Genomic DNA, 24,556 nt, shown 5'->3' on the forward strand with positions numbered 1-24,556 from the left:
CCTCAGCTGCCCCAAACCAGATTTCACAAGTTCTAGTTTCTGCTCTGTGGCTCCAGGTTCAGAAAGCATGCCCCCTATTCTGGGGAAAGCCAGGAAGGGTATAGGATCCCACCCTCTGGTCCTAGCAATGTGGCTCCGGATAGCTGGCCTGCCTGAGCCCTACCCGAGCCTGAGTGGGGAACTACAGGAGGTTCCCTGAAAGAGGTGCCTGGGGAACCTAGGAGGAGCTCCACTGGGCCCTCATATCAGAGATGAGTGTGTGGGTGGTGATATAAAGCGACCCCAGTGTGATCCTACAGCCCCAGCCCCTGTGAGAACATAGGGCAGCCCCACAGATCTGCTGCCTGGAGGGGCCCCCGCGCCTGGAGACAGAACACAGTTTGGGGGGCCCCGCCAAGACCCCCCGCCAGCCACCCAGCCGATGGGGAGTCCTTGCCGCCTTCAAGGACAGCTCCTCTCTGTAAGGGGAGCCGGACTGCTGACCTGCCAAAGTGGCTGCAGCCAGTGAGCGGCTGTGCAAGGGGCCTCTCAGGGCAGGTCCCCTCACACCAGAGTCTGGGCCTCACCCCCACATCATCCAGCTGCCAGACAGCTCCCCATTCCCTTTCTGGCAAGTCCCTCACCCCAGAGCCTCCTTCTGGCAGCTTCTGCTCACTGGGTCCTGCTCTGCCCTGGAATCTCCCAGGCCTTTCAAAGGCCTTCAAAGAGAGGCAGACCCTTCTTTGCCCAAGGGTTTTAACCCCCCTGGATTACTCTAACCCTGCTGGATTAGCCTGGGGCCTCCAAAGTAAATTTCACCATTAGAGACACATGCCTCTGGGGACTGTGAAAGCCTTCTGGGCTCCCCCAGAGTCCCTGTGAAAATGCAAACACATCTATCAGAGGGGGTCTCTGGGAGAGGACACAGCTAGCAATTTCAGGGAAGGGGAGGGAGTCAGCACCAGAGGACAGGAGGACAGGAGGACTATGTGCACGGGCCTGGCACAAGGCCTTTTTTTGCTTTGGGCGGCACAGTGTCTGAGGGGATTGGGCAAAGACTTTTAGCAGCTTCAACCTGGACAAGAGTGCCGACTCTGATCCAGGAAAAACCTAGAGCCCAGGCTGGGCGCTGTGGGAGGGGACAGGAGGTGTGGAGCCGGTGTGTGAGCTGGGGAGGGGTGGGTGGAGCAGGCCCTTCAGGAACTCAGCTTCCACCTCCTCTTCCAGCTTCCAAATGGAGCCAGGAAGACGCACCAGGCTCAGGATGGCTGGGACTCAGAGTACCCAGGTTCAAGCCCCAGCACTACCATTTAGCAGGTGAGTGACTCTGGCAAATTCTAGAAGGGTCTTGGACTCTTAGTTTCCCTCCTGGGTTGAGACTAAGATCTGACAGTGTTTAAGATAGGAGCGGCCCTCCCAGAGCCCGGCCCAGACGCTCAGTAATGACTTCCTTCTTACTCCTCTGAACTTCTGCTTCCTGAGCTGGTTCTTTCTGTCCTTGCAGAGGACTATCAAAAAGGTTAAAATTAGCCTTTGGATGTGAAAGGCCCCAGGAGCGGTAAGGAGCAGACTCTGATTCAAATACTGTCACCATCCCCAGGCATCCCAGCCACTCGGCTGTGGGCTGTTGCCTTGGCAACTACCACCAGCCAGTGTGGCCATCCACGCCATGGGCAACCCCGGGGACGATGCCGGCCACTCACCCCATCTGGGAGAAGTTGTACAGGGTCTGCCACAGCCGCAGCATCTGTCTGCAGGTCACGAGGGCTTCCTCTGGGCCTTTCAGCACCTGCTCCAGCTTCACCTTGGTGAACATCAGGCTGCAGGGAGGGACGGCAGCAGTTAGCACACAGCTGCGAGGGCTCCCTTGCCTCTGACTCTTCTCCAGGCTAGGACCCCAAGGCATTCTGCCCCATCACTCTGCCGGTCCCTCACATCCACTTGGCCCCCGATCCCAGACCCTCCTGCCCAGCCTCTGAAGCACTGTGAAGTGTGGCTACGAGTCTCATTTGTTCCTCCTACCGACACCCACAGCATGCACTGTCCTCAATGACCGTGTGGCCATCCTTGTATTTACACGCTCCCCAGTGTCTCCCGTATATAAGAGACAGTCCCAGAAGGCAACTCTTTATCAAGGAATGAAGCTAAGCAAGGAATTGGCAAAGAAAGGGCCCCTAAATGGCAGAGGTCTGCTTTAGACCTTGCCAGCACACAGTAAGTGCTCAGTTAACATCTCCTCACTTGACGTGCAGACTGTTTGCTGACCCTGGATACATGAGGACAGTCATCAGTCATGTGCCACTTTATCAAAGAATCCTTCACTGGATTTCCTAAAATAGCCAGCTCCCCTTATATGTGCAATAGGGTTAAAGTGCCACCAGATCCTATCCAGTCATCGTTTAGAACACAGCCACTCTGCAAAGCAAGAGAACCACTTCAGAACCTCTTTCAACTTGAAAACTGGGAGTCTTCTGAGGTCAGGATGGTGTGCGATGTGGGGATGTGGCCCTGATGGGGGCTGGGAGGAGAGGGAAGGGGCTGGCCCCACCAGAAGGCAGGACCACAGGAGGGGGGCTGACCGCTTCCTCCCTCTGCCCTGGACACGGCAGAGACCATCAGAACACTGCTCCTCAGAACCAGGGCAGGGGGCCTGGGCATCCTGCATGCCAGGTGTTGGCCCTTTAGTTGTCAGGGAGTCCTGGAGTCCCAGGGAAGGGTGGGTCAAGGCAGCTGGGGTTAGGAAATTCAAGGCAGTGGCCATTTACTAACAGCAGTGGAAGTCCTGCATTCTTTATACCGTGGGTCCTGCCAGCCACCCTGATGCACACCAGCTGCCTGGGCAGCATGTGAACTTGGCTGAGCCACTGAGGCCCAAACAAGGCTGTGACTCCGGTTCTCACCGGGTAGGGAGCAGTGAGGCCCTTTTCATCCTGGCATCGCTGTTGGACAAACGCACATGACTGTCAGGCCCTGTACTTGATCACTGCCCGCTGCTGCTGCCGCCGGCCCATCTGAGGCTGGTGCGCAGGCCCTCGCAGAGGCTGAGTGCGCTTCCTGTGATCTACACGGCTGCAGGCACCGGATGGGGAAGCCAGCCTCTGCTTGGGAGCTTTCCACTCTGACCTTCTCCCTCTCTCGGAGCACCCCCCATCCCCCCTGCTGCCTTCCAGTCTCACCTCTCCATGTTCGTCCCTTCTCAAGTCTGACCTTAAATTCCACCTTCCCAGACGCTCAGGATGCCTTGTGCCCTTCTCAGAACGTCTGCTAACCGTCTGGCTTACAAGGCCCCGAGGGCAGAAAGCGTGGTCCCCACCGCATGGACTGCACAGGCCAGGGCAGGAATGTGGTCTCTGCATCCTGGCAGCATGAGAACTGGCCCCGCCATCCCTACCCTCCCTTCCCAGATTCTGCAAGGGTCCAACACTCCACAAGAATTAGGCGCCTCGGCTTTAGGAATCTGGAGTAGAAGACACAGTTTCGCCTTCAAGGTAATAATTGGTGCTAAAGATGACACGGTGCCCAGATAATCAGGTAGTTCAGACTCAGTGCAGGGAAGGTAAAGATCAGAGATCCTGCTGGGGCTGGCCTGTGATGAAAAGGAGGGTGGGGTGGGGTGGGGCAGGGTTGGGAAGGGGCAGGAACGAGAGGCTGGAGCAGCTGTGCATGAGGAGCGAAAACCCCTTCCTGCAGACGCAGGACACATCCAGGCTCAAGTCAAGAAAAGAACATCCAGGCAGGGCCACTCGGGGCTGGGCTAGGCTGGCTCCCGGGACAGTTCCCTGGGCACACCAGCCCAGAAGCCTTCCCCTGCGATGCCTCCTCCTCAGCTCCTCTCTGCTAGGCCCCTTCCCCCTCCTGTGTCCCCGAGGGCCAGCGTGAATGGCAGACCCGACCACACCATGTGCCTAGAACATAAGTGACTGCAAGCTGAGCTGGCAGACAGCGACTTCTACCAACACAGGCTGTTATCCTCATGGCTGCTGACATTCCTTTAGCGTGAGTGACCTAGCGCGGAATTTCTCAACCAAACCACATCCTTTCTGGGCTGGGGCAAGCGCTCCAACAGGCAGATACTCTCTGGTCGGATCCTTCCCTCCCGGATCCTAGATCCTGGGAGGCTCCAGATTAGCTCCTGAGATTTCCTTAGTCTCACAGTTTGGCACTGCCAAGAGGGATCTTCCTCAACAAAGAACCATGGCCAGACTGTCCGTGACATCAATTCAAATACCTTTGTGCAGCAAACTTCCATTCCTGCCACTCCTCCCCATGCCCTTGGGTGCCCCTGAATTGGGGGACAGGCTCCTGGACTCATCCGTGCCCTTCTGCACGTCATTGCCGTTGCTGGGACTCGCCCCTTCCCTCCAACTGCCGGCCAGCTCCTAAGCAGAGGTCACCCTCGGACGTTCTGTGTGTCCCCATGGTGGCTGTACACATGCCCCTACAGGATACTCTTCACTGTGTCAGACTTGGTCATCTGCACACCTGGTGGTATGACTCTAATTCATCGCTGGGCTCCCTCCCCCGCTCTGTCACAGTACAGGACTCCCTCCCTATCCTGTGTGCCAGGATGCATGGGGGGCCTGGTTCTTCCCATGACAGTCAGAGAAGCCTGGCTGAGCGCCGGTGTGCTACTGTGGCTGGTGGGCAACACTTCCCAGCACACGTCAGGGGCTCATGGAAAACGGTGCTTCCAGGCAGGACTTCAGAGAAGCTGCTGGCCATGGGGGCCAGGGGATGTGGGGGGCAAGCCTGGGCTCCCCACCCTTTCAGCCAGGCCAGCCCCTGTTTCATATACCAAATGGGTCCAAAACATCACCGGAAGAAAGGATTCTGAGACTCTACAAATGCCCACTATTTTAATTCGGTGGTTCTAGCCCTCCTCAGAGAAGCCACAGCATGACCACCCCTGCCCTTCTCTGAATATTCAGGAGTCTTTCCTTAGCACTTAATTACACAATCCATACCTCTAGATATTATCTATTTATATACATTATCTATTTATATATGCTTATCTTTTTTTGCCACATGGGCTTATGAGTTCAATCACGAAGACACATTCCTATCGAGCATTTTTAAATTCAGATAATCTAGAAATGGTCTGTAGCCAGTCATGCCTACAGATGGTAAAACCACTGTCTATCCTGTCCTGTGTCCTGCCACACATCCCCCCCAGGGGGGCAAGGACTCATTGGCCAGAGACCTGCTTCCCGCCGCAGCAGAATCCTCCCTGCCTCTCCAGTGCCTGACACAGAGCTGAGCAGTGTCTGCTTAGTTGTGGGGGGAGCTGTGTCGTTACAACCAGCACATGCAGGGTCTCGTGATCTGCGTTAAATCAGAGCTGATTTCTGACACCACCACTTCCCATGGCTGGGTCCTGCTTAGGAAAGAGGGGAGGACTCTGTTTGCTCGACGCCTCATTGCTGCAGAGCAGGCTATGGTGCCTCACAGCAAGCAACGTACTGGCTGAGTCCATTCTCAGCTGTCTGGAAGCTGGGTTTTACGGGGCCTGGATGGGACATGAAGCCATCTGGCTCCTTAGGACTCAGGGTCTTCCTCCTGGAGGACAGTTACCCAGGCAGAGCCGGAAGTCCCACGAAGCAGGTTCCAGTGAGACAGGAGTGACATCTCCCACCAGAGGAACTGCAATGACCTCTACGCGGCCACTGAGAAACGCACAGCCGGACCCAGTCCTCAAGCACAGGCCTGCCCCACAGCTGGAGGCAGGGAACCAGAGAGGCAGGTTCCAGGCCTCGTGCCTCGGAAGGCTCTCAGAAAGCCTCCGTGGCCTGTTTAGCAAGGCAGGCGGTCCTCTGCGTGGATCCCAGGACTTAAGAAGTGTGTCAGAAAGGAAGGGGATGGGAGGGGAGGACGGAGGCCCAGCCGAGCAGGTCCAGGTGAAGCAGCTGTGGCTGGAACGCCCTCTTGCAAGCACTTTCCTGTTTGTTAAGCGGTACAGGCCCAAGCGGAATAAACCCTAGGTCTTACAGGACTGAAGGCCCTTCCCACGCCTTGCATCCAAAGGCAGATGTGAAAGTGTTCTCTCTGGGGAAGAGGAAGGAGCAAGAGTCCATGTAAACACACCATGGGCTCTGTCTCACCCCAGGGGGGAGGGCTATGGGAAGGATTCCTGGGTCCCGGATCCACAGCCCAATCCAAGCAGCATGTGCGCCCTGGCCCTTGTAGGGAGGCCCAGGGAGGCCACAAGGCCACCCTCCAGGAGCTCACACCCTCCCTAAGAATGCCACCAGAGCTTGGAGGTCCACACTGGCCACCTCATGTGGCCAGGCTTGGGGATCCCTTAGGCAGTGTCTAAGGGTGTCCCCACGACACACACACCTCTACCATCGTGGTCTGCTCAAGGCGGGGACCGGCCACCTCCCGTGTCACCTGCACCATCCCGCACCTGGGGCTGCAGGCAGGCACTCGGCCAACAGGGATAGGACCAGCCCCTGCTGGACCATGAGGCATCTCAGCCTTGCAGCGTCTGTCTGCCTCTGGGCCAGCCCTCCTCCTGGGGGGGAAGATGCAGACCAGCGAGGCCGGTGTCTCTGGGTGTTCCCAGAGGACATCTTTGCCCACCTGCCCAGCCACTCAGGCCAGGGGCTGCTGGAGGAAGTTTTGGGGGGAGGCACGGTTAGTCTGGCATCTGCCACCTACTCCCTCACTTCCTGGGCCCTGCCTGGCCCCTGTTCCTGGGGTAGGATCAGCCTGCTAATTATTTGTCAAAAGGATTAAGATTTGGAGCCATTCCCATCTGAGGCACAGACAAATCATTTTTTCCTACTGCCATAGAGATATCTTAGGGTGAGCCTCCTCAAAAGTGGGTGAACATGAGCCCTTCCAAAGAAAATATTTTTAAAAAGAATTATTTTGTAAACGGGATATTTTTGTGAGGATGGCTTGAGCTAAGCAAGCCCTGTCCTGGGGTCAGAGGTCATCTTGTCCATTGTCCCTTTCCAGGAGCCCTGGATCGCTCTCTCCTGTGTGCCACCTCTCGCCTGTGGCTCACTCCCCAGCACACAAGAGCACATCGTGCTGAAACAGCTATGGGCACCAGACAAAGCAGGTGCACGCCCAGGCCCCGGCCCCTTCCTAGCAGGTGCCTTCACCTCTCCGGGACAGTAATGGCACCACCCAGGAAGGCTTGCTGGGACGACCAAGGGCAACAGAGCCCTAAAAAGGCAGCCCTGAGGTACCTGGGTGGGTCAGTTGGTTAAGCGGCTGCCTTCGGCTCAGGTCATGATTCCCTGGTCCTGGGATCAAGCCCCGCATCGGGCTCCCTGCTCAGTAAAGAGCCTGCTTCTCTCTCTCCCTCTGCCTGCTGCTCTGCTTACTTGTGCTATCTCTCTGCCAAATAAATAAAATCTTTAAAAAAATAAAAATAAAAAAAAATAAAGGCAGCCCTGGCACATAGCCACCCCACAAGGTAGGTCTCCTCAGCTCATGCCATCACTGCCAGTCTCCCCTAGCAGACCCTGTGCCTGGCAGGGACCAAGTCTTTCTTATCTTCGTATCCCCAATGACGGACCTGACGTCACTCAACAAATCTTTGTTGAATAACAGGAGTTTGAGCCACAAGGGCTCAAAGAGGTCTGGGGAGCTGTGGGCGTTCCTGGGATCAGAGAAGTCCAAGGAAGAGAGGCTGCAGTGTCCCGTGGCACTATCCATTCTTCCTGGTCCCACCAACCCCATGCCGCTGGCTCCTGGTCATCATGGGAGCCCTCCCCACAGTGGGGGAGGGGATGGCAGCAGGTGTGGCAAATGCACAGAAGGGGGAATTATCTCTTTAAAGGACAGTAATTAGTAATTCCGGCTGATGGCTGTACCGTGCTGTTTTAATGAAGAGTTCTATTTTTACAGAAAACACATAATTGAGTGAAAAAGCAGGCTATTCTTTGAGTCAGGCGGCCACGCCTCTGGAAAGTGTAAGTCCCCGGCCGGGAGGCCAGAGCCTGCACACCGCATGGGGAAACACAGGAAGTGGGCCCCGTCCTCCGTGGCCCACGTCTGACTCGGTGCTGAAAAGCAGGCTCCACATGGGGTGACCCAAGTTCAAACCCCGGTGTCCCCTCTAGCCACCGGGCTTCTGGAGCAAGTCCTTTTACCTTCTCAGAACTTTAGTTTTGTATCCGTAAAATGGGAAGGATAGTATCTGTACACCCAGGGGCGGGGGTGGGGCTGTTCTGTGGAAAAACTGTGCAGAAAGGCCCAGCAGGGGGCTTGCGCTTCGAGAAGTGCTCCATCCAGGTTTGCCCCACCTGCTGTGACTTACCCAGCCCCGATCCCATACAGCTGCATACTTATGCCCTCGTGGGTAAAGTGGGAATAACGGGGGTTGTTCATCCTCCCAGGGTCCCTGAGGAGATCAGGACTTAACACATGTGGAGCAGTTCAGAGCCTCCCACAGAGCACGGAGCAGATGCCCCACTCTATTATTATTATTCTCTAAGCTCGTGGGGTTCAAGCATCTCAGGGCTGTTCAGCCTGCCACCTGGCTTGGGTTCTGGCCTCTGCTCTCTGCCCTGTACCAGCTGTCTGACCTTGAGATACCATCTAGCTCTCCCAGTAGTTTTTTCAAGTAGGAGGGCTGTAAAGAGCAGAAAATAAATACCCCTGAACAACAAAACAGGGTAAGCAGAGCGAAGGCTGTGTGGGGGTCCCTCCTTCCCTCCAGAGCAATGAACTAAACCACTCCCATGGTCTGCCCATCAGAGGGTCTACTGGGGGTGCTGGGTGTGTAGCGGAGGGGCCCCCACAGGGAGGAGGCAGGAGCAGGGCGCAGGCCACAGTGTCTGCTCTGGGGGTGCTTCCACCCACAAGGGAAAGTTCAAACAGAATATCTAAGGCAATCGGGAAACAAACCAGAAGAGAATCTAGTACTCAATCGAGTAGTTCAGTTTTCCATTTTGACCAACAGGGGTGAGGGGTGGGGGGCTTCTAGGCAAAATGCAACTAGCGGGCTGGCCTAGCAGGAGTGATGACTTGGAGGTGGGGCAGGAGGCCCAGCTGAGTGCGCTCAGAGGCCCCACCGGGAGGACAGGATGGGGGCAGGCTGTCCGGTAGGAGTCACCCCCCACCCCCATTCAGGCTGCAGTCACCTGGCTCCAACACCTGGCTCTACCCAGTGGCCCAGGAAGCCAGGTGGGTGCAGGGCGACACGGGTCGCACACACTCCTCCAAATTCCACGCCTGTGGGAGATTCCACCAGGGAAAATAACTGGTTAAATTCACACACATGCTCTTTGAGGGTATTATTTTAAAGTAACTCCAATAGGAGTGACCTCCCTGAAAGGCAGAGGGCCAGCAGGAAGCCCAGCCTTCTCACCTTCCTAGAGACTAACCCCCAACGTGGAAGGGACCCTGACAGCAGCCCTTAGCCCTAAAAACCAATGATTTCCCCTTGGGTCTGGGGCAGTAACTGACCCATGGACCCTCATCTTTTGAGGCTCATACTGCTCCACCACCTCTTAATGAATTCATTCAAAATAAACTACCTTTGAAGTATTTAACATCAACAGCCAGCAAACTTCTTGCTTCCCGAAATGAGCCCCTCCTTGCTTCAACAGCCCTGGTCCCGCGGGGAGAACAGTCTCAGGGCATTTCTGAGCACAAGCCTGCGCCTAAACAGGCCTGGGGCTGGCTGGCCCGCTAGGCCTTCTTATCTGTACTGACCCCACGCTGACCTAGCAGGCCTCCAGGCCCTGCTTCCCTCAGCTGCCTCCTAGCTCCAGTTATCTGCAGATGACTCTCCAAACACAAATGCCTGATCTTGAACAGATAAGAACCCAAACCCTGTAGAGCCTTGCCTTGACCATTCATTCAGGAGTGGAAGAACTTCAAGAAGGTCCCTAGGTAGAAGAAAGGTAGGGTCCCAGCCCAGTATAAATCACCAAGAAGCAAACACACCTCAGGCTAGGTCTGTATCCTCTGCCCGGTGAGCAGACCCTGGGGACCCAAAGACCACCCACTGCAGAAGGGAGGCCATCCCTGCCTCATGGGCAAGAATACCCTCTCCCCCTGGGGCAGAAAGGCTTTGTCCTGGGGCTAGGCCGCAATGCCTGCCTCCAGCAAATGTTGTAGGCTGGGAGATCAGGGAGTGAGCATCAGGAAACAAGGAGCTAAAATCACTTCAAAACAAATTAAGAATTCTTTTTGGGGTGGAAAAAACAAAACAAACAAAAAAACAAACAAAAAGCCACCTGCAAATAATACTTTCCTTTCCTTCTCTTCCCAAAACCAAACCACCTGGGTCATGGACCCTCCTGTGTGAGCATAAGCAGACTGGCAGGGGGAGACCAAGGCCCCTGACTACAGTGTCCCACAGAGCAAGATAACAGGAGGCTGCACAGAACCACGGGCAAAGGGAAATGCTGAATGTCAAAGCAGCTTAGCTGATGAGGAACTGACCTTTGGGGAAGAAAGTGCTGGTGCCAGTGATTATGCCTGGCTTAACACTTCCCTCAGCCACAGGGCCTGCAAGTTTAACCCCTGGCTCTTGTCCTCATGGCGGGGGGAGGGGGGGGGCACTGCTAGCCAGAAAAGTTTAATGAATCCAGCAAAGCGATAAACTCTGTTCATGTTAATACCTTTGATTCCAGCCCCCTCACTGGAGTGTTGGTATTTTAAGTGTCTTTTTGATCTATTACAAGTCCTTCATAAGAGCCATCCAATAAACACAACGGGTTTAAGTCAGAAATGTTAACACAGGCCGGGGACTCTGAGTCTTCTGCCTAGTGGAATGCACCAATCGAAACAACCCGAGAAGAAGGTGAGGCAGCCCAGGTAGATCAGACAGGTGCCCTTGAGGCCATAGTTAGCCTCAACCAGAACCAGCCAAGGTCTGGCCCCAGCTAGCCTAGTTATCAGCTCAAACATTTTCCAAAACAGCCTAGGTTTCCTGGGGGAGATGGCTGTGCCGATAGTTTGTTTACACAGGGCGAGCTCCAGCTTGTAGAGAGGGCCGTATTATTCCTGCGCTGGGAGGAGGGGGGTGTCCCCCCCAGGCTCCGACACACCTTCCCCTAGGATCTTCTAACTCCCCAGGGACCTGGGCTGGGCAAGGCATAAACTCCCAAAAGGGCCTAACAGGACCCCCAAGGGTGGGGCGGGAGGAGGTGGTCTTGCCCGGTGCCTCCTCTGCCACCTGCCAGTCCACCCCTGGTCTGGGTTTTTCAAACCCAGTCTGGCAGGCTGCCAGGTCTGGGTGGGGGCTGTGACTGACAGGCTAGTTATTGGAAAGCTCCCATCACGAAGCCGAGGAATTTTGTTTGGTTACCATGGTGACCTTCACTACAAGCGCACTGACTAAAGCACAAGGAATCTGTTACCTAAAACCAATGCGCCTGGAGCCCCAGCTTCAGGAGCCACGCTTATCAGTGGCCTGTTCCCCTTGACCCCATATTCCTGCCCCTCCCCAGCGGAGCCTCCCAGCTGCCTCCGGCTGCCTGCCGTGCCTGGCGCAGGCGGCTCCCAGAGCTTGCACACTACCAGACCACGCACGTTCCGCTGCCGGGCCTGGCTTGGAAACCAGCTCTAAATAGGGAGTCTGCTGCCCCCCTGAGGCCCCCTGCAGGCCGGCCAGCACACGTGTCCAGGGCTTAGTGGGAAGCCCGCAGGATTTCAGGAAGCTGCGCAGGGTGTCTGGTTGCCCGGTGCCAGGTTCACACTGTCCCCACGGGGACATCGGTCTCTGCCTCATCACGTTTCTGCCTTTTAAACTTCTGCCTTTTAAACCCAAGCTCCGTTCACTAAAGTTCATCCTGCAGCACAGAAATCAAGGTCTTCTGTGCTGTGCTTTTCTAATCCCTGAATTTCAGGGGATTTTCGGAAGTTCAGTTCCACGAGGGCTGGGTTTTTCTCCAGGAGTCATCAGCCTGCCTGGAGGAATGGTGGCCTCCCTTGGGCACAGCTAAGGAGCTCCCACACCTCTCACGGGGCTTCCTGCCTAGGCTTGTGCCTCCCGGGCCTGCACGAATGGCACCTCCTCCAGCTCAGTGCCCTCCACGCACCCTGCCCTCGGGTCCCATGCTGTGGTCTCACACTGCAGGTGTGCTGCCTTCCAGACACCCCCCCACCACCAGCACGCTGCTGCCCTTGAACACGCTTCTAAACCGACTGCGAGACCTCCTTTTGTCTGAGTCTCACCACGGGACTCGGAGGCAGGACAGATGTCCGTGTCTGGCATTTGAGCAAGCTTCTGGAAGTGGCACAGGTGACAGACAGCACGACCCGGTGAGGGCAGGGGCCCCACTGTGACCCTCACGTGGGGATAAGCTCGCATGGAAAGGGCTCCATTCCACCCACTGGCCTGCCCCCTGCACTCCCATGCCCTGTGCCAGGCCCCCTCCACCCTCAACACTAGCCTGCCAGCCTCTTCCTTCACTAAGACAGCCTCTGGGAGCCAACGCACGGGCAGGTTCTGCAGAAGAGAAGAGCCCCTGAAAAGCCTCAGCCCGTTAGAGCAGCCTTGGGGGGTTCCTGGTGGCATACGGAGCTCAGGCTCTCACATGACCTCACTGGGGACACCGAGGTTTTGATTTTTTTCTTGTTTTGCTGCCATGGTATTGACGGGACCAGCAGGTGAATTATCTGCCGTGACAACAGCTGGGGCCACACGCAGCTTGTTCCCGGCACAGGGAGCAGCTGGAGGAGCAGAGCGCAGGCTCCAGGGAAGGGCAATGACATTTTTCAGTGATCCCTGGCCGGTAATGGGCTCAATGACATTTCCTGCTAATCCACGGGTTTCTGTACTCTGTACTCTGCCGTCCCATCTGTGGGGACCGGTACTGCCTTATTCACAAAGAGCTGTGGTCAGGCTCTTTGGTCACTCCAACAGAGTTGTGTGGCCTGTGGATTTTCCACACCCACTCCCAACCTCCTAGATATGGGTATTTAAGTTTGTTTTTTTTTTTTTAAGATAACAAATGTATTGTCTCACAGTTTAGGAGGACAGACAAGAGATATATATATATATATATATATATATATATATATATATATATATATATTTTTTTTTTTTTTTTTTTTTTAGTTAGCGTTGCAGTCTTTTAGGGCTGGCTCCAATCAAGACAGAGGTCCTCATGGCCTTCCAACAGCCACCACTCATGGTGGCTTCGAGATAAAGAGTCTGCCCCTGTTTCTCTATCCCTACTGTCCCCACATGGGTAGGCTTTGCAGCTCGAGGCACCATGGAGAATGGGATGCTCGGGTCCCCAGGCCTTTCTGCAGTGACACAAAACAGAAGAACCCTAGGGATGGTACTCAAACACTTTCCCTTCTTGGGCTCGAACCTCAGAGAGGTCTCCCTACTTCCAGCCCCATGGCCCAAGCTTCTGATGCCCTGGCAGTGACCTTGTGGTGTCTGGATGGAGCCGCTCTGTTCTCATGCAGAACCCACCCCTTTAGAAGGCTTTTGCCAGCAGAAGTAGGGACACAGCTGACACAGAGTGGCATGAGTATCCTACAGATCAACCAAGCACAGAGTCTGAGCTGGGGAGGGGTCTGTCACCTGCTTTGTGTTTAGGGTCCCATAGATCATCTGGTGAAAGCCATCTCCCTGGACACAGGAGCATAGGCACAACTGTTAAGGTTCAGGTCTAGGCATTCTTGGTGGCCTAGAAGCACACCCATGGGCCTCATGACGGGGAGTCCCCAACCTCGGCAAGGACCACCTCTCCCCACGCTCCACGATGACACTTTCAGTGAGTGAAGCCTCTGGTGAGGGAGTTGTCCCCGGAATGAGGTGGGGGCGGGAAAGGGGGAAACACCCGTGAAGGGAAGAGTATACGCACTACTGATGAGGGGGTGAAACACTGGGGAGAAAGGGGGCTTCTTCACCTAGCCCCAGAGCCCAGGGGGCAGGAGGCACCTCCCCTGAGGTGGGCTGGGGGTTGAGGGAGAGCCAGAACACTGCCCTCCAAACCCAACACCCCCCACCCTACACACTGTGGGCTCCAAGCAGATTTTCAAAAAGTGCCCTTAGCCTCCCCACCTCAGGCCAGGGGACGTGATTCTGTCAGCAGAAAGCATTCAACCCAAAAGCTGGGAAGAGACACTGCAGTGAGATGCCAGATGCTGGAACGGGAGGGCCCTTAGGGGACTGGGGACCCGAGGAAGGGCCAGGTGGGCAGCGAGAGAATTCCCTGCCCCATTTCCTTCAGGACAGCTCTGTCCCCCCCTGCTCCCAGCCTCCACTGGCAGGTAACACTGCACTTGGGAAAAGGAGTTGCTCATTAAACAACGTCAGATGCCTGGCCCAGACTCTTTCTTATGACACACACACTCCGACCTGGGGCAGGGCCAGGACCCCTTCCCACTCTAGGAGTCTAAGATTCTCCTCCGCAGGGGCACCTGGGTGGTTCAGTGGGTTAAGCCTCTGCCTTTGGCTCAGGTCATGATCTCAGGGTCCTGGGATCGAGCTCCGCATTAGGCTCTCTGCTCAGCAGTGAGGCTGCTCCCTCCCCCACCCCACTCTCTGCCTGCCTCTCTGCCTACTTGTGATCTCTCTCTCTCTGTCAAATAAATAAAATCTTTAAAAAGAAAAAATTCTCCTCCGTGCAGTTTTTGTCTCCATCAAAGCCTAACCAACAATGGAGTAAACACACACACACATGCACACACCCGTGTGCACACACGCACACGCACACAAGCACATGCATGGCTGGCAGCAGACAGTGGGTCAGACTCTGCCTGACGCTAATGAGAGTGGAGCTTGGAAAAAAGTGACGTCACTGGTACTAGAAGAGGAGGGCCTTTGTCCTTTGTTTATTTTCACTGAAAGTAAAAAAATAAACTTCTACACAGTAGGTAATGCTGTACTGTGCTTGGGATTAATGAGACAAGGGAACTCATCTCTTGGCCACACACACTATTTTATCTGTACTTTATAGTATTCCCTAAGCTATCTGCCTTTTCAAGTGAACTGATTTCAATTTCAATTTCAGTAATCTCCCAAATGCAGGGCTGAGGCTAAGGGTCAGGGCCATCTCCTCAACACAAAGGACCGGCTCTGTAGAGTTGGCCACACAACAGCTCTGCTTACTCCTGGCCATGGGCAGCCGAGCCCCACTGGAGACAGGACGGCGGGAGGACAGGAAGGGTTAGGAGTCAGGGTGCTGTGGGCAGAGGGTCAGTGTGCACTAGGAGCAGTGGGGCTGACCTGCAGGGGGAACGCCTGCCCTTGGAGGCTTTATGCACTGGGGCCTGCTCTTCAATGGGGCACGCTGGGGAGCTTGCCCCAAGCTCCCTGCTGCTCCCAAAACACCCTTCTTGAGCCTTGGTGAGGCCAAAGTCATCCTGCAAGGTTTGCAGGCAAAGCTACCCATTGCATCCTCTGAAGGAGGCCAACGGACCAGGAAAGCCAGCTCTGCCCCCGATGAGATGGGGATGGACAGAGGAGATGCCCAGGCCCCCCACATGAAGGGAACCTCCTTGGGCTGGGACAGCTGCGGTTTCCCTTTATCAGCTAACGTGGCTGCGGCACCCACCAGTTTCCCCCGATTCTTTGTGAGCCTGTCTTCATTGCCAGTGTGAGTCTCCCCTCCAGGGAGCCGGCATCACGTTTCTTTCTGCTCTCCAAAGCAAGACAGCCTTGGCTGTGCTAAATAGACCCAAAGGGGGAACATGGTGGGAATAGGGGTGCTCCAGGGCCCATCATCCTGGGCTCACAGGATCAGAGAAACAAGGTCTATTGTCCCCAGTATCACATGCCTTAGGGACTTCCTCCTGCAGAGCCACACACCCTCCTGCCTCAGCTGGCCCAGCACATCTTCTGTTTCCCAGTGTCCTGGCTGGGTGGCAGTGGGTCCTCTGTGTCTAGGTGGGGGCGGGAAAGTCTCACCCTGCCACACCCACCATGGCCTGGGCCAAATGATCGTGATCCCTGCTCCAAAGAGAGGGGCCTTTGGGCAGTGCGACCTGGTTGAGGGGGGCAAATGTGGAGCTGCCAAGGATGGAGGGAGGGGTCAGGATGGCTCAGGAAGGAGGGAACCCCTTTCTCCCAATGCCTGTGACCTGCCTAGGGGCAGGGAGGTGGTTCACTGGACCTCTGCCAGCCCAGCCAGGGTGAGCAGCTCACCCCGAATTGGCTGGGCCAGGGTTATGATTAAGTTACACAAGCAGTGTCCCTGTGTGGCTCAAACGCAGAGCCCAGGGTGAGGTGGAAGCAGCTCCAGCACGTGCATGTGAACACAGTCTCCCCTGGGGTCCCTGTAGCCCCCCTAGAGCCTGCAGCTGCTGCACGGAGCTCACCACTCCCGCCACCCTCCCCCCGATGCCTCCAGGCACAGAATGACAGAGCCTCTTCTGACCCCACGGGGCCTGCCCCCACCTCCATCCTCCAGCCAGGGGCTGTGCATGCAGTTGGCACTTAATCAGTGTGCGCCGGCTGGCTATGTGGCAGAGTGGGGGCACGCACGGGCACCTGTGTCTGCGGCAGGCCGGCCCCCTGCCGTGTCCACAGGGAACTCACTTGAAGTTCTCAGGGTACTCTGTGATGGCCATGTTGATGACGTCCAGGGCGTGCTGGTAGTGCTTCTGGGCCGAGAAAAGGAGCGCCAGCAGGTGGAGGGCATTGGCATCATCCCCGCACACTTTCAGGGCCTCCTGCAGCTGCTCCATGGCGCTGGAGATCTGCCCGAGAAGACAGCCGGCTTAGCAACCTTCTCCAAGGCCCAACCTCCCCCCAGGATTCTGGGGCTAGTGCTGACCAATGAGGGCAGAGCAGACTCAAGTGAGACCCTGGGCCCCAGGGCCCGGCACTGTGCTCTGACAAGAACACACGGCCCAAAGTACCATGGCGAGAGGGCACTGTCATCCCAGGTCAGGCTCGGGGGTAAAGAGGCAGGTTCATGGCGCAGCGCAGAGGACCTGGGTGGGTGTGGGGGCTCCAAGGAGGCCAGCCCGGTCCCTGTGTGCAGAGCCAGAGGGGGCCTTTCCGCACCTGTCCATGCAGGGATGGAGGCCAGCACTCAAATGCCTCTTCCTGCTCAGAGGCCCACCTTGGCAAGAGCTGCGGCTCTGGGGTCGGGTGGGGGAATGGAGGCTGGCCCTGCCGCTTCTTCACTAGAGCCTTCAGTCGACCTCTCTGAGCTGCCGTTCTTAGCTACAAAGTGAGGAGGGCAGTCGTGCCTGTGCCAGTGGCTGAGAGGGTAGGATGACGTGAGAGAACATTCTACCCAGTTCTGCACATGTGTGAGATGTGCGTGTCCCTCCTCAAGTCCCCAGAGCCCAGGCAGCCGCGGAGCAGTAAGACACTGCCTTCTCATCCAGAAGTTTAGCATGAACTTGACTGGCAAGAGAAGTACCAGTGCTTTTATGGAGGGTGAAAACTACAGTGCTCTCAGGTATGTGCTCCCGTGTTCTTCGGAACAACAGAGCAGAGTGCTGTTCCTTGAGGACAGTGGCAGAGAGGTACCAAGAGCCTCACCCCGGACCTGGAAGTCGAGCCTCATGGGGAAAGCTTGGTGGGAGGTGAGGACCTAAATGCTTCCTGCGGTCACTCAGCAATGTCTCAGGAGACCGAACCCTTCAAGGGGCTGTGAGGGCCGAGAATAATCCCTTCCTGGGTGCCCCCCATGGGCTTTACCACGTTTTCTGACTTAATCCTCACTGGGTCCCTCAGAGATGCAGGGCAAAGGGACTCATGTAACAGATGAGAAAACAGGGACTCAGAGAGGTCAAGTCCTTGCAAAGGATCACGTGGCTGGGCAAAGCAGTGGTAGCAGGAGCAGCTCCGCAGCCCTCAGGGACCTGGGAGTTAGGAAATGGGACAACCCACCTGGCGGACAAGGGCCAGCTGCAGCGAGACATAGAGGATGACCTGGGGGTCACCGGGCGCCAGCTGCTGGGCTCTGTATGGGGAGAAGTAGTGACAGGTCAGCGAGCAAGGACTGGGCACCCTGTGTGTGCCGTAGGCCTCCAGCATGCCAGCCCTGGGCTGTGTGCTGCACGGAGAAATGTCAGGGGTTCTCAGAGGTTGCCCAGTGGGGGAGGATGGTGATGGCAGCCCGTGGGCAGCAGGCTCCCAGAGAGCTGGCCAAGGCCCTGTGATGGCCTTATACAGAGCCTAGAGCCTGACCTCTCCTCCGCAGGACAGAAGGGAACAGCCCTGCGGTTGGAGAGGCTGCAAAGGGCCCCTCTGGGAGAGAAGCCTGGGGAATGAAGAGCTGGCCCTGGTAGCTCAGCAGGGATTGGCTCAGATGGGACTCTGTCACCTCCCTGGGTTCATGAACAACGTGGCCGGAGGGGGGCTGGATGTGCTAATATGTTCCCATAAAGGCTGCAAGAGACATCTAGCACCGCCTACAGGCTAGCAGCTTTCACAACAGTATTGGGGGTGGGGGTGGGGGTGTGTAAGACCCACAGGGGCCAGAGGGCAGAGCCCTGCGATGGGCCCAAGGAGCTGGGGAAGGATGCTGGAAGGATGCTCAGGCAGGGCCCGAGGCTTCGGAGGAGGCAGGGGCTTAGGAAGGATGGGGTCTGAGGGAGGGTGGGAGGGCCATCACAGGGGAAGGGTTTCTCAGGCATCCCCATCCCTCCTTCCCTCCAGCACCCTGGATGCCAAGAAATCTCTGCGAGGACCGGCATGGGGGCTCCTTACAGCCCTCAAGTCAGAGAGGGGCTGGCAGGAGGCAAACACCAATTTTGAGTCCCTGCTACACTTAAGGTGCATTCGTGAGGTGCTTTTCTAGCTCTACCTCACAGAATTCTCACAACAGTCATGGGCTCTGATTCCTGGGTTAGAGCCCTGAGCTGCAGCAGGGAGGAGTCTGGGGGCAGCCCTCCCACCCCATCCTAGCCCAGAGGCCTGTCCCCACTTCCCACATGAGCTCTCAGAGCCTTGGCTTCCTGGTCTATAAAATGGGGCCTGAAACCTTCAGTCTGCCTCCCTCAAGGCGTCCAGGGAGATAAAGTGTGTGAATGTGCCACCTGGTGCCTCTGCTGGGCCGGGGTCCCCCCTCACCTCTCCAGGGTCTGTAATGCTTTCCGGTGCAACTCATCTTGCTTGGATTTCAGAGTCGCTGCAGAAGAGAAGACAAAGATCGAGCTGTGAGGGGCTGCCAGCCCAGCCCTGCTCCATCCCAGGCACACGAGGTCTGCAGGGAGAGGCCCCACAAAGGCCCTGGCCAGCATATGCTTGCATTCAAGCAGTCACTGGGGGACGGTGTGGGGCGTCCGCTTGGCCCCAGCTTCCCAGTGTGTGTCTTAGCATACCAGCTCCTTTCACCTTTGTCTTCTCTGCTACCTAACCCGTGAGAGACAGGCTGCAAGGGCTGATGCCTGCCTCGCTGCGCTTCCTTACTCACAGGACTCTTCTTTTGTAACCATTTTAACAATATTTCAGTGTTAAAATTTAAGGGCAGGCATTTGAAGCCTTAGATGCACACGGAACCACCTGGTGAGCTTTAAAATGACTGTCAGCCAAGCCCCAGCCCAGCCCTGGTCAGATTACTCTTCCAGGTTTAGTCTGAATGGGACACCATCGCTCCCCTTCCTGCAAGCATAGAGAAGTCGGTGACTGCCTCACTGATGGGGGGACACGAGGCTGAGCGGACAGGGTTAGGGAAAGAATGCCAGGCTCTGGGCGGCAGGAGTGGAATCCGTCCTCCAAGCACAAGTATTTATTAAGCCCCAACTGTGTACCCAGCACTGCTCCACGTGTCAAGGGAAGTTTAAAAGACCCCAGAGGGACACAGCAGTGCTGAGGTAAGAGCAAAGCAGAATACAGACACCCTGTGGGGTCCAGGCAGGCAGCGTATTACAGACTGCGAGCACCGGGAGTTCCAGAGGCGGGCAGCAGCTCTGCCAAGGGGCTGGGGCCAGGCCTGGAAGGAAGTGCCCATGAAGAACGTATGTGTGAGAGTGATGAAGTCTGGTAAAAGAGTAGAAATGGGACTGAGGGGTGTGTGAGTGTGTGTGTGTGTGCTCGAGGGAGATGTGCTGGGTGGTGGGGTGGGCACTGGTGGGAAGAGATGCCCGAGGGGCCTCTGGGAGGCCTGAGCCCCCCAAGCAGAGGCTCTGAGGCCCCAGAACTCACCATCAGTGGCCTGCAGGCTGTAAGTGAGACCCAGTGCCAGGTAGCCCTTGGCAAGGAACTCCCCGGCTTCCTCCCCGAGGTCAATCACTATCATGGCAAAGCACTCTGCGTCCTCCAGCTGCAAAGAGGAGAGGCACAGGTCACTGGGAGGGCTTTCCTGGCCCCGGCATGCCGGAGGTGCAGTCACCAGCCTGGGACACACAGAGCCACAATTCCTCATGTGTGAGCAGCACAATCATAGGCCAGGTGGCTTGTCCGAGACCACACCACCACTAGGTAGAAGAAATAAGGCTGTTTCCTATAGCAGCAACTCCCTGGACCTCTTCCCTGCAACCCAAGGGGCTGTGCTCCACGTCACAGAGTGCTAGCTCTCACAGGAAACAGCTTCCCTCGCCCCAGACAGCCTAGCTCCCTAGAGCTTACTCTGCCAAGAGTAGGGACCCAGGACCAGCCCAGTCTGTGACAGCTCCTTCCACCATCTAGTCTCTGTCTGTGCCTGCCCTGTGCAGCAAAGAGAGGGAAGCCGGGGCTGGGGGACAGGCGGGGCCCTGGGACTGGGTCTTGGGGACACTGCCAACCCTGTAGAACAGGCAGGCTGCCTCTGGCTCTGTCTGTGAGCTCGCTCCCAGACACAGGGAGCTCAAACTTTTCAGGGGAAAAAGGCCTGAGGTTGTTTTTGTCCTGGGAGCAGGAAGAACTGTTCCAGTTGGAAAGGGGCCAGTGGGCACAGATCACGTGTGCACACACCATCACACATGTCATGTGACACAAAGAAGGATACACACAAGGCAGCCCTCTCAAGCCGTCTGGGGACACCCACAGCGGTCAGGCCAGTCAGGGAGGCAGGAGACAGCTGGGGGTCTCTGCCATGCCCACTCACAGCCCACAGGCCTCTAAGACGCCCTCCTCCTCCTCCCCAGCCCAGGAATGTCACCCATCCCTTAGTCTGGCACAGCAGTGTACTGGTGTTAGCGTCACCAAGAACAAGGACTGGCACACCCCAAAGCCCCACTGAATCCCAGATGTCACAGCCCCCTGTGGGGGGCATCTTGCCTCCGGAAGAGGCCCATCAGGGAGCTACCTTCAACAGGGGAGTTAAATTCAAACCCAAGTTGGCTCCTGGCCTTCACGCCAGTGTTGCTCCTGGCCACCCCACCCTGGAAGAGTGCACATCAACTCTGCACATCTCGTGGCCTGACCACTGGCCACAGCCAGGGTGCCGGTAGCCCCTCCAACCTGGGATGCGGAGCTGAGACCCCGAGACAGAGGCCATCGACAGAGGGGAGTTGGGTATGCCTGCCCTCTGCACACACCCATGGGAGGCCCTGTGCAGGAAAAGGGCTGAAGGAGCAGAGAACCCACTGTGCAGGGAGGGAAACAATAGACCCAAAACACGAGGAAGCAGAGCATGTGACTTGACAGCCCAGACAGCGATGGGGGAGTGGGGGGTGGGTGGTGCTGAATCCCTCTGAGGCCTGTCTGCCAGCCTGACGCATGCTGACCAGGGCAGCATTCCAGCCCCCTCGGGGTGCTGCTCTGGTTGCTGGCCTGGGCAGTGAGCCACCTCCAGTTTGGGGGGGGGTGGTCACTGAGAGGAGCAGGGAGTCTAAGGACCTAAGCTCTGACACCATCAGGCCCCAGATCTCAAGGTCTGGAGGAGGCCGTAGCTTAGGAAACCCGTCCACTGCCTGCTGCCCAGGCTCCGCCAGCCGGGTGGGCCCAAAGCTGGAGCGGCTAAGATCAGTGTCCTGTGGCACCTGGCCCAGAGGGACCTGGGGCAGTTGGGGCAGGGGGTGTGTGAGCCTACCGTCAGAGCCAGGTGGAGAGAAAAGCACTGAAAGACGAGCTGCGGACACTGGCTCTGGTCCTCGCCCAGCACCTGACAACTGAGGAGTCAGGAGCAGATCACTTAGTTTCTGTGCCCCAAAGGTCCTCTTCTGCGAAATGGAGACTCAGACCCCCCACCCCAACCTGCTCCTCCACACAGACGTCCGCCGAGGCTTCTGCAGCAGCAGGCTTTGTGATGGGCCCAGCTGGGGAGTCCCGATGACAAGGGAGAGGGAGGCCTGTATGAGCTCGCACACAATCCCCATAAGCTGACCCCCACAGGACAGGGTAGCCCTTAATTAAGGCCCTACCATGTGATGCTGGCATGGGGCCAGCGGGGCTCCAAGGGAAGGACAATCATGTGGCTGCAGTTGTCCAAGGAAGACTCACGGCCAAGGGGGGACAGGATTAAAGGGTTAAGTGAACAAATTGCACACCCCCCCCCCACATCCCATGACATGACTGATGACGGTCATCTCATACGCTGACTTTAGGCATCGTTATGCCCCGTTCAAACAGGAGCAAGCCGCTTTATAACCCACCAAGCACAAGTTACAGAATCTAGAAACCCATCGCATCCATGTATATACACTCTTCCCAAGACCGTGTCCTTCTACTCAGCAAATGCCAGCTTTGATCTCTGGTAACTCATGTAGAGAAGGTGCCGGGAACGAAGCTCAACAATTACTGGCAAACAGGGAAAAGTCACTCTCCAGTTCACACACATCACATTCTGGGCCAGTAGAGCTCACCATACTTTAGCTTTAAAAAAAAAAAAAAAAAAAAAAGTGCAAAAGGGGCGCCTGGGTGGTTCAGTTGGTTGAGTGTCTGACTCAGGTCATAATCTTGGGGTCATGGGATCAAGCCCTGTGTCGGGTTCCATGCTGGGTGTGGGGCCTGCTTGGGATTCTCTCTCTCCTTCTCTTTATGCCCCTATGCACACCCCTCCCTCTTTAAAAAGTGAAAGCAGGGGCGCCCTGGGTGGCTCAGTCAGTTAAGCATCCGACTCTTGATTTGGGCTCAGGTCATGATCTCAGGGTCACGAGATCGAGCCCTGTGTCAGGCTCTGGGCTCAGGGCGGAGTCTGCTTGAGATCCTCTCTCTCCCTCTGCCCCTCCCCCTCTAAATAAATACATAAAAATAAAATCTTTAAAGACAAAAAAGGAGTTCTATGTCAAAATCCACTAACGGGTCTCAACTTCCAATGTGAAAGCCACAGCTCTAATCCAGTGGCTGACCGAGCTGCCAGGCGCCTGCCCGTCTCCAGTCACCCCCATCATCCTTCTCCCCAGGACTACCTCACTTAGCCATTCCAGTCTCCAGTCACTTCCTCTGGTGGCCTCAAAAGTCAACAGCTGGTGGAGCTAAGGTTGGGGCTTCTGCTTCTGCTCGGGTTACAGTGCTGGGCCCTCCTTGCTCATCAAAACACCTCCAAAGGGACGGGTTCTTTTCCACCGTTCTCCTTCCAGTGATATACTGCTTTTTAATATCTCTTTTACCTACAGCAGCCCTGTCACTTCGCCACAAAGTCCAAGTAGAGACCCTCCACACCCCCATGCCCCTGCCATTCTAGAGCAGTTTAGAGCCTGATGGCACAGGTGTCACACAGCTGAAGGTTCTGGGGCACAGGGAGCTTAGAGGACTTGTCCGAAGCCACATGGTGAGGGAGTGACAGGACTGAGTGTCCAACCCAGGTCTCCTTAGCCTGCGTCTGGATCCTTCTGAGCTGCCCGAGTCACGGCTGCCCTCAGCAGTTCCTGCCTTTCTTCCTCCTCTGACCGTTTGGGAGAAGGATGCACGGAAGACTCTAATGTTTGGACCCTTTACTTTGGCTTTCCAGAAGTGCTGTGTTCCCATGACTTCACAGGTTCTGAGAGCTCCCAGGCTGCTCAATTTGGTGCCCACACAGACAGGCCTCTGGCTCGGTGGCCTCATCCATCTTGCACTGGGCCAAAGAGGTTGTTCCCGTGGCATTTCAGCTTCTTCCTCCCTTCCTGGGAACTGGAGAAAGTTCCCTTCTGAGCCTGCCAAGCTTGTTGAAACAGGACCTCTGTTTCAGGCCCTTCCAAGGACCCTGGGCCTGTTGCTAACTGCTCCACTGCAAACGCACTTCTCCCTTCCTGAGAGGAACAGGGCGAAGTTTCCTCATTTCCACATCCAGTGGCAGGGTGACTGGCATTCTTTCTTCCCTGCCTCATAAACCCTCAACTTGTCTTCCTGGCTCTGGCCACCCCTGGATCTGAACAGGAAGGTAGAAACACAAAAGCACCTCCCTTCTGAGGACCTGGTGTTTTGAAGGAACTGTTGCTCAGCAGGTACCTGCCGTGTGCGAGGCAGCGACACTCCTTGGCTCTGGTGTCACAGCCACCTGTGTGGGGTGTATGCGACTGCCTCCGGGGTACAGAGGAGACCCAGAGAGGGTGAATTATTCCCTGAAGTCACACAGCTGCTAACTGGGTAGGCAGGGAGTTGAACTCTATGCTCTCTGCCTCCAAAGCCTGTGCTGTTTCCACACTTCTTCCCCTCAGGAAAGAGGCCGAGAGACACCACAGACCTTTCCCAGAGGAGCCTGGCCTGTTTTCCTGCTTCCTAACTCCCCTCACATGTGTGACATGCAGCACACATGCACATCCCCCTGTCTCCTATCCTCCTAGGGAAGCCTCAACTTTTTAAATTATATACATTTTAAATAATTGTGTTTGGAGAAATACTAAA

General features: G+C 56.3%; 1 protein-coding gene across 3 annotated transcripts in view; it reads right to left on the reverse strand.

Moving 5' to 3' along the window:
• The window catches only part of TTC7A (tetratricopeptide repeat domain 7A), a 114,171-nt gene that overhangs the window by 25,443 nt on the left and 64,172 nt on the right, over positions 1 to 24,556 (reverse strand). For all 3 annotated transcript variants that reach the window (XM_080812715.1, XM_080812714.1, XM_080812716.1), the window contains exons 12-16: positions 20,015 to 20,132; positions 18,941 to 18,998; positions 17,756 to 17,828; positions 16,448 to 16,608; positions 1,683 to 1,799 (exon numbers count right to left, since the gene is read on the reverse strand). In XM_080812715.1, coding sequence (XP_080668841.1) covers positions 1,683 to 1,799; positions 16,448 to 16,608; positions 17,756 to 17,828; positions 18,941 to 18,998; positions 20,015 to 20,132 — 527 coding nt within the window. The remainder of the gene's footprint in view (positions 1 to 1,682; positions 1,800 to 16,447; positions 16,609 to 17,755; positions 17,829 to 18,940; positions 18,999 to 20,014; positions 20,133 to 24,556) is intronic.

This window comes from Martes martes (assembly GCF_963455335.1).
Source record: "Martes martes genome assembly, chromosome: 9".
In the NCBI taxonomy this organism is placed as follows: domain Eukaryota; kingdom Metazoa; phylum Chordata; class Mammalia; order Carnivora; family Mustelidae; genus Martes; species Martes martes.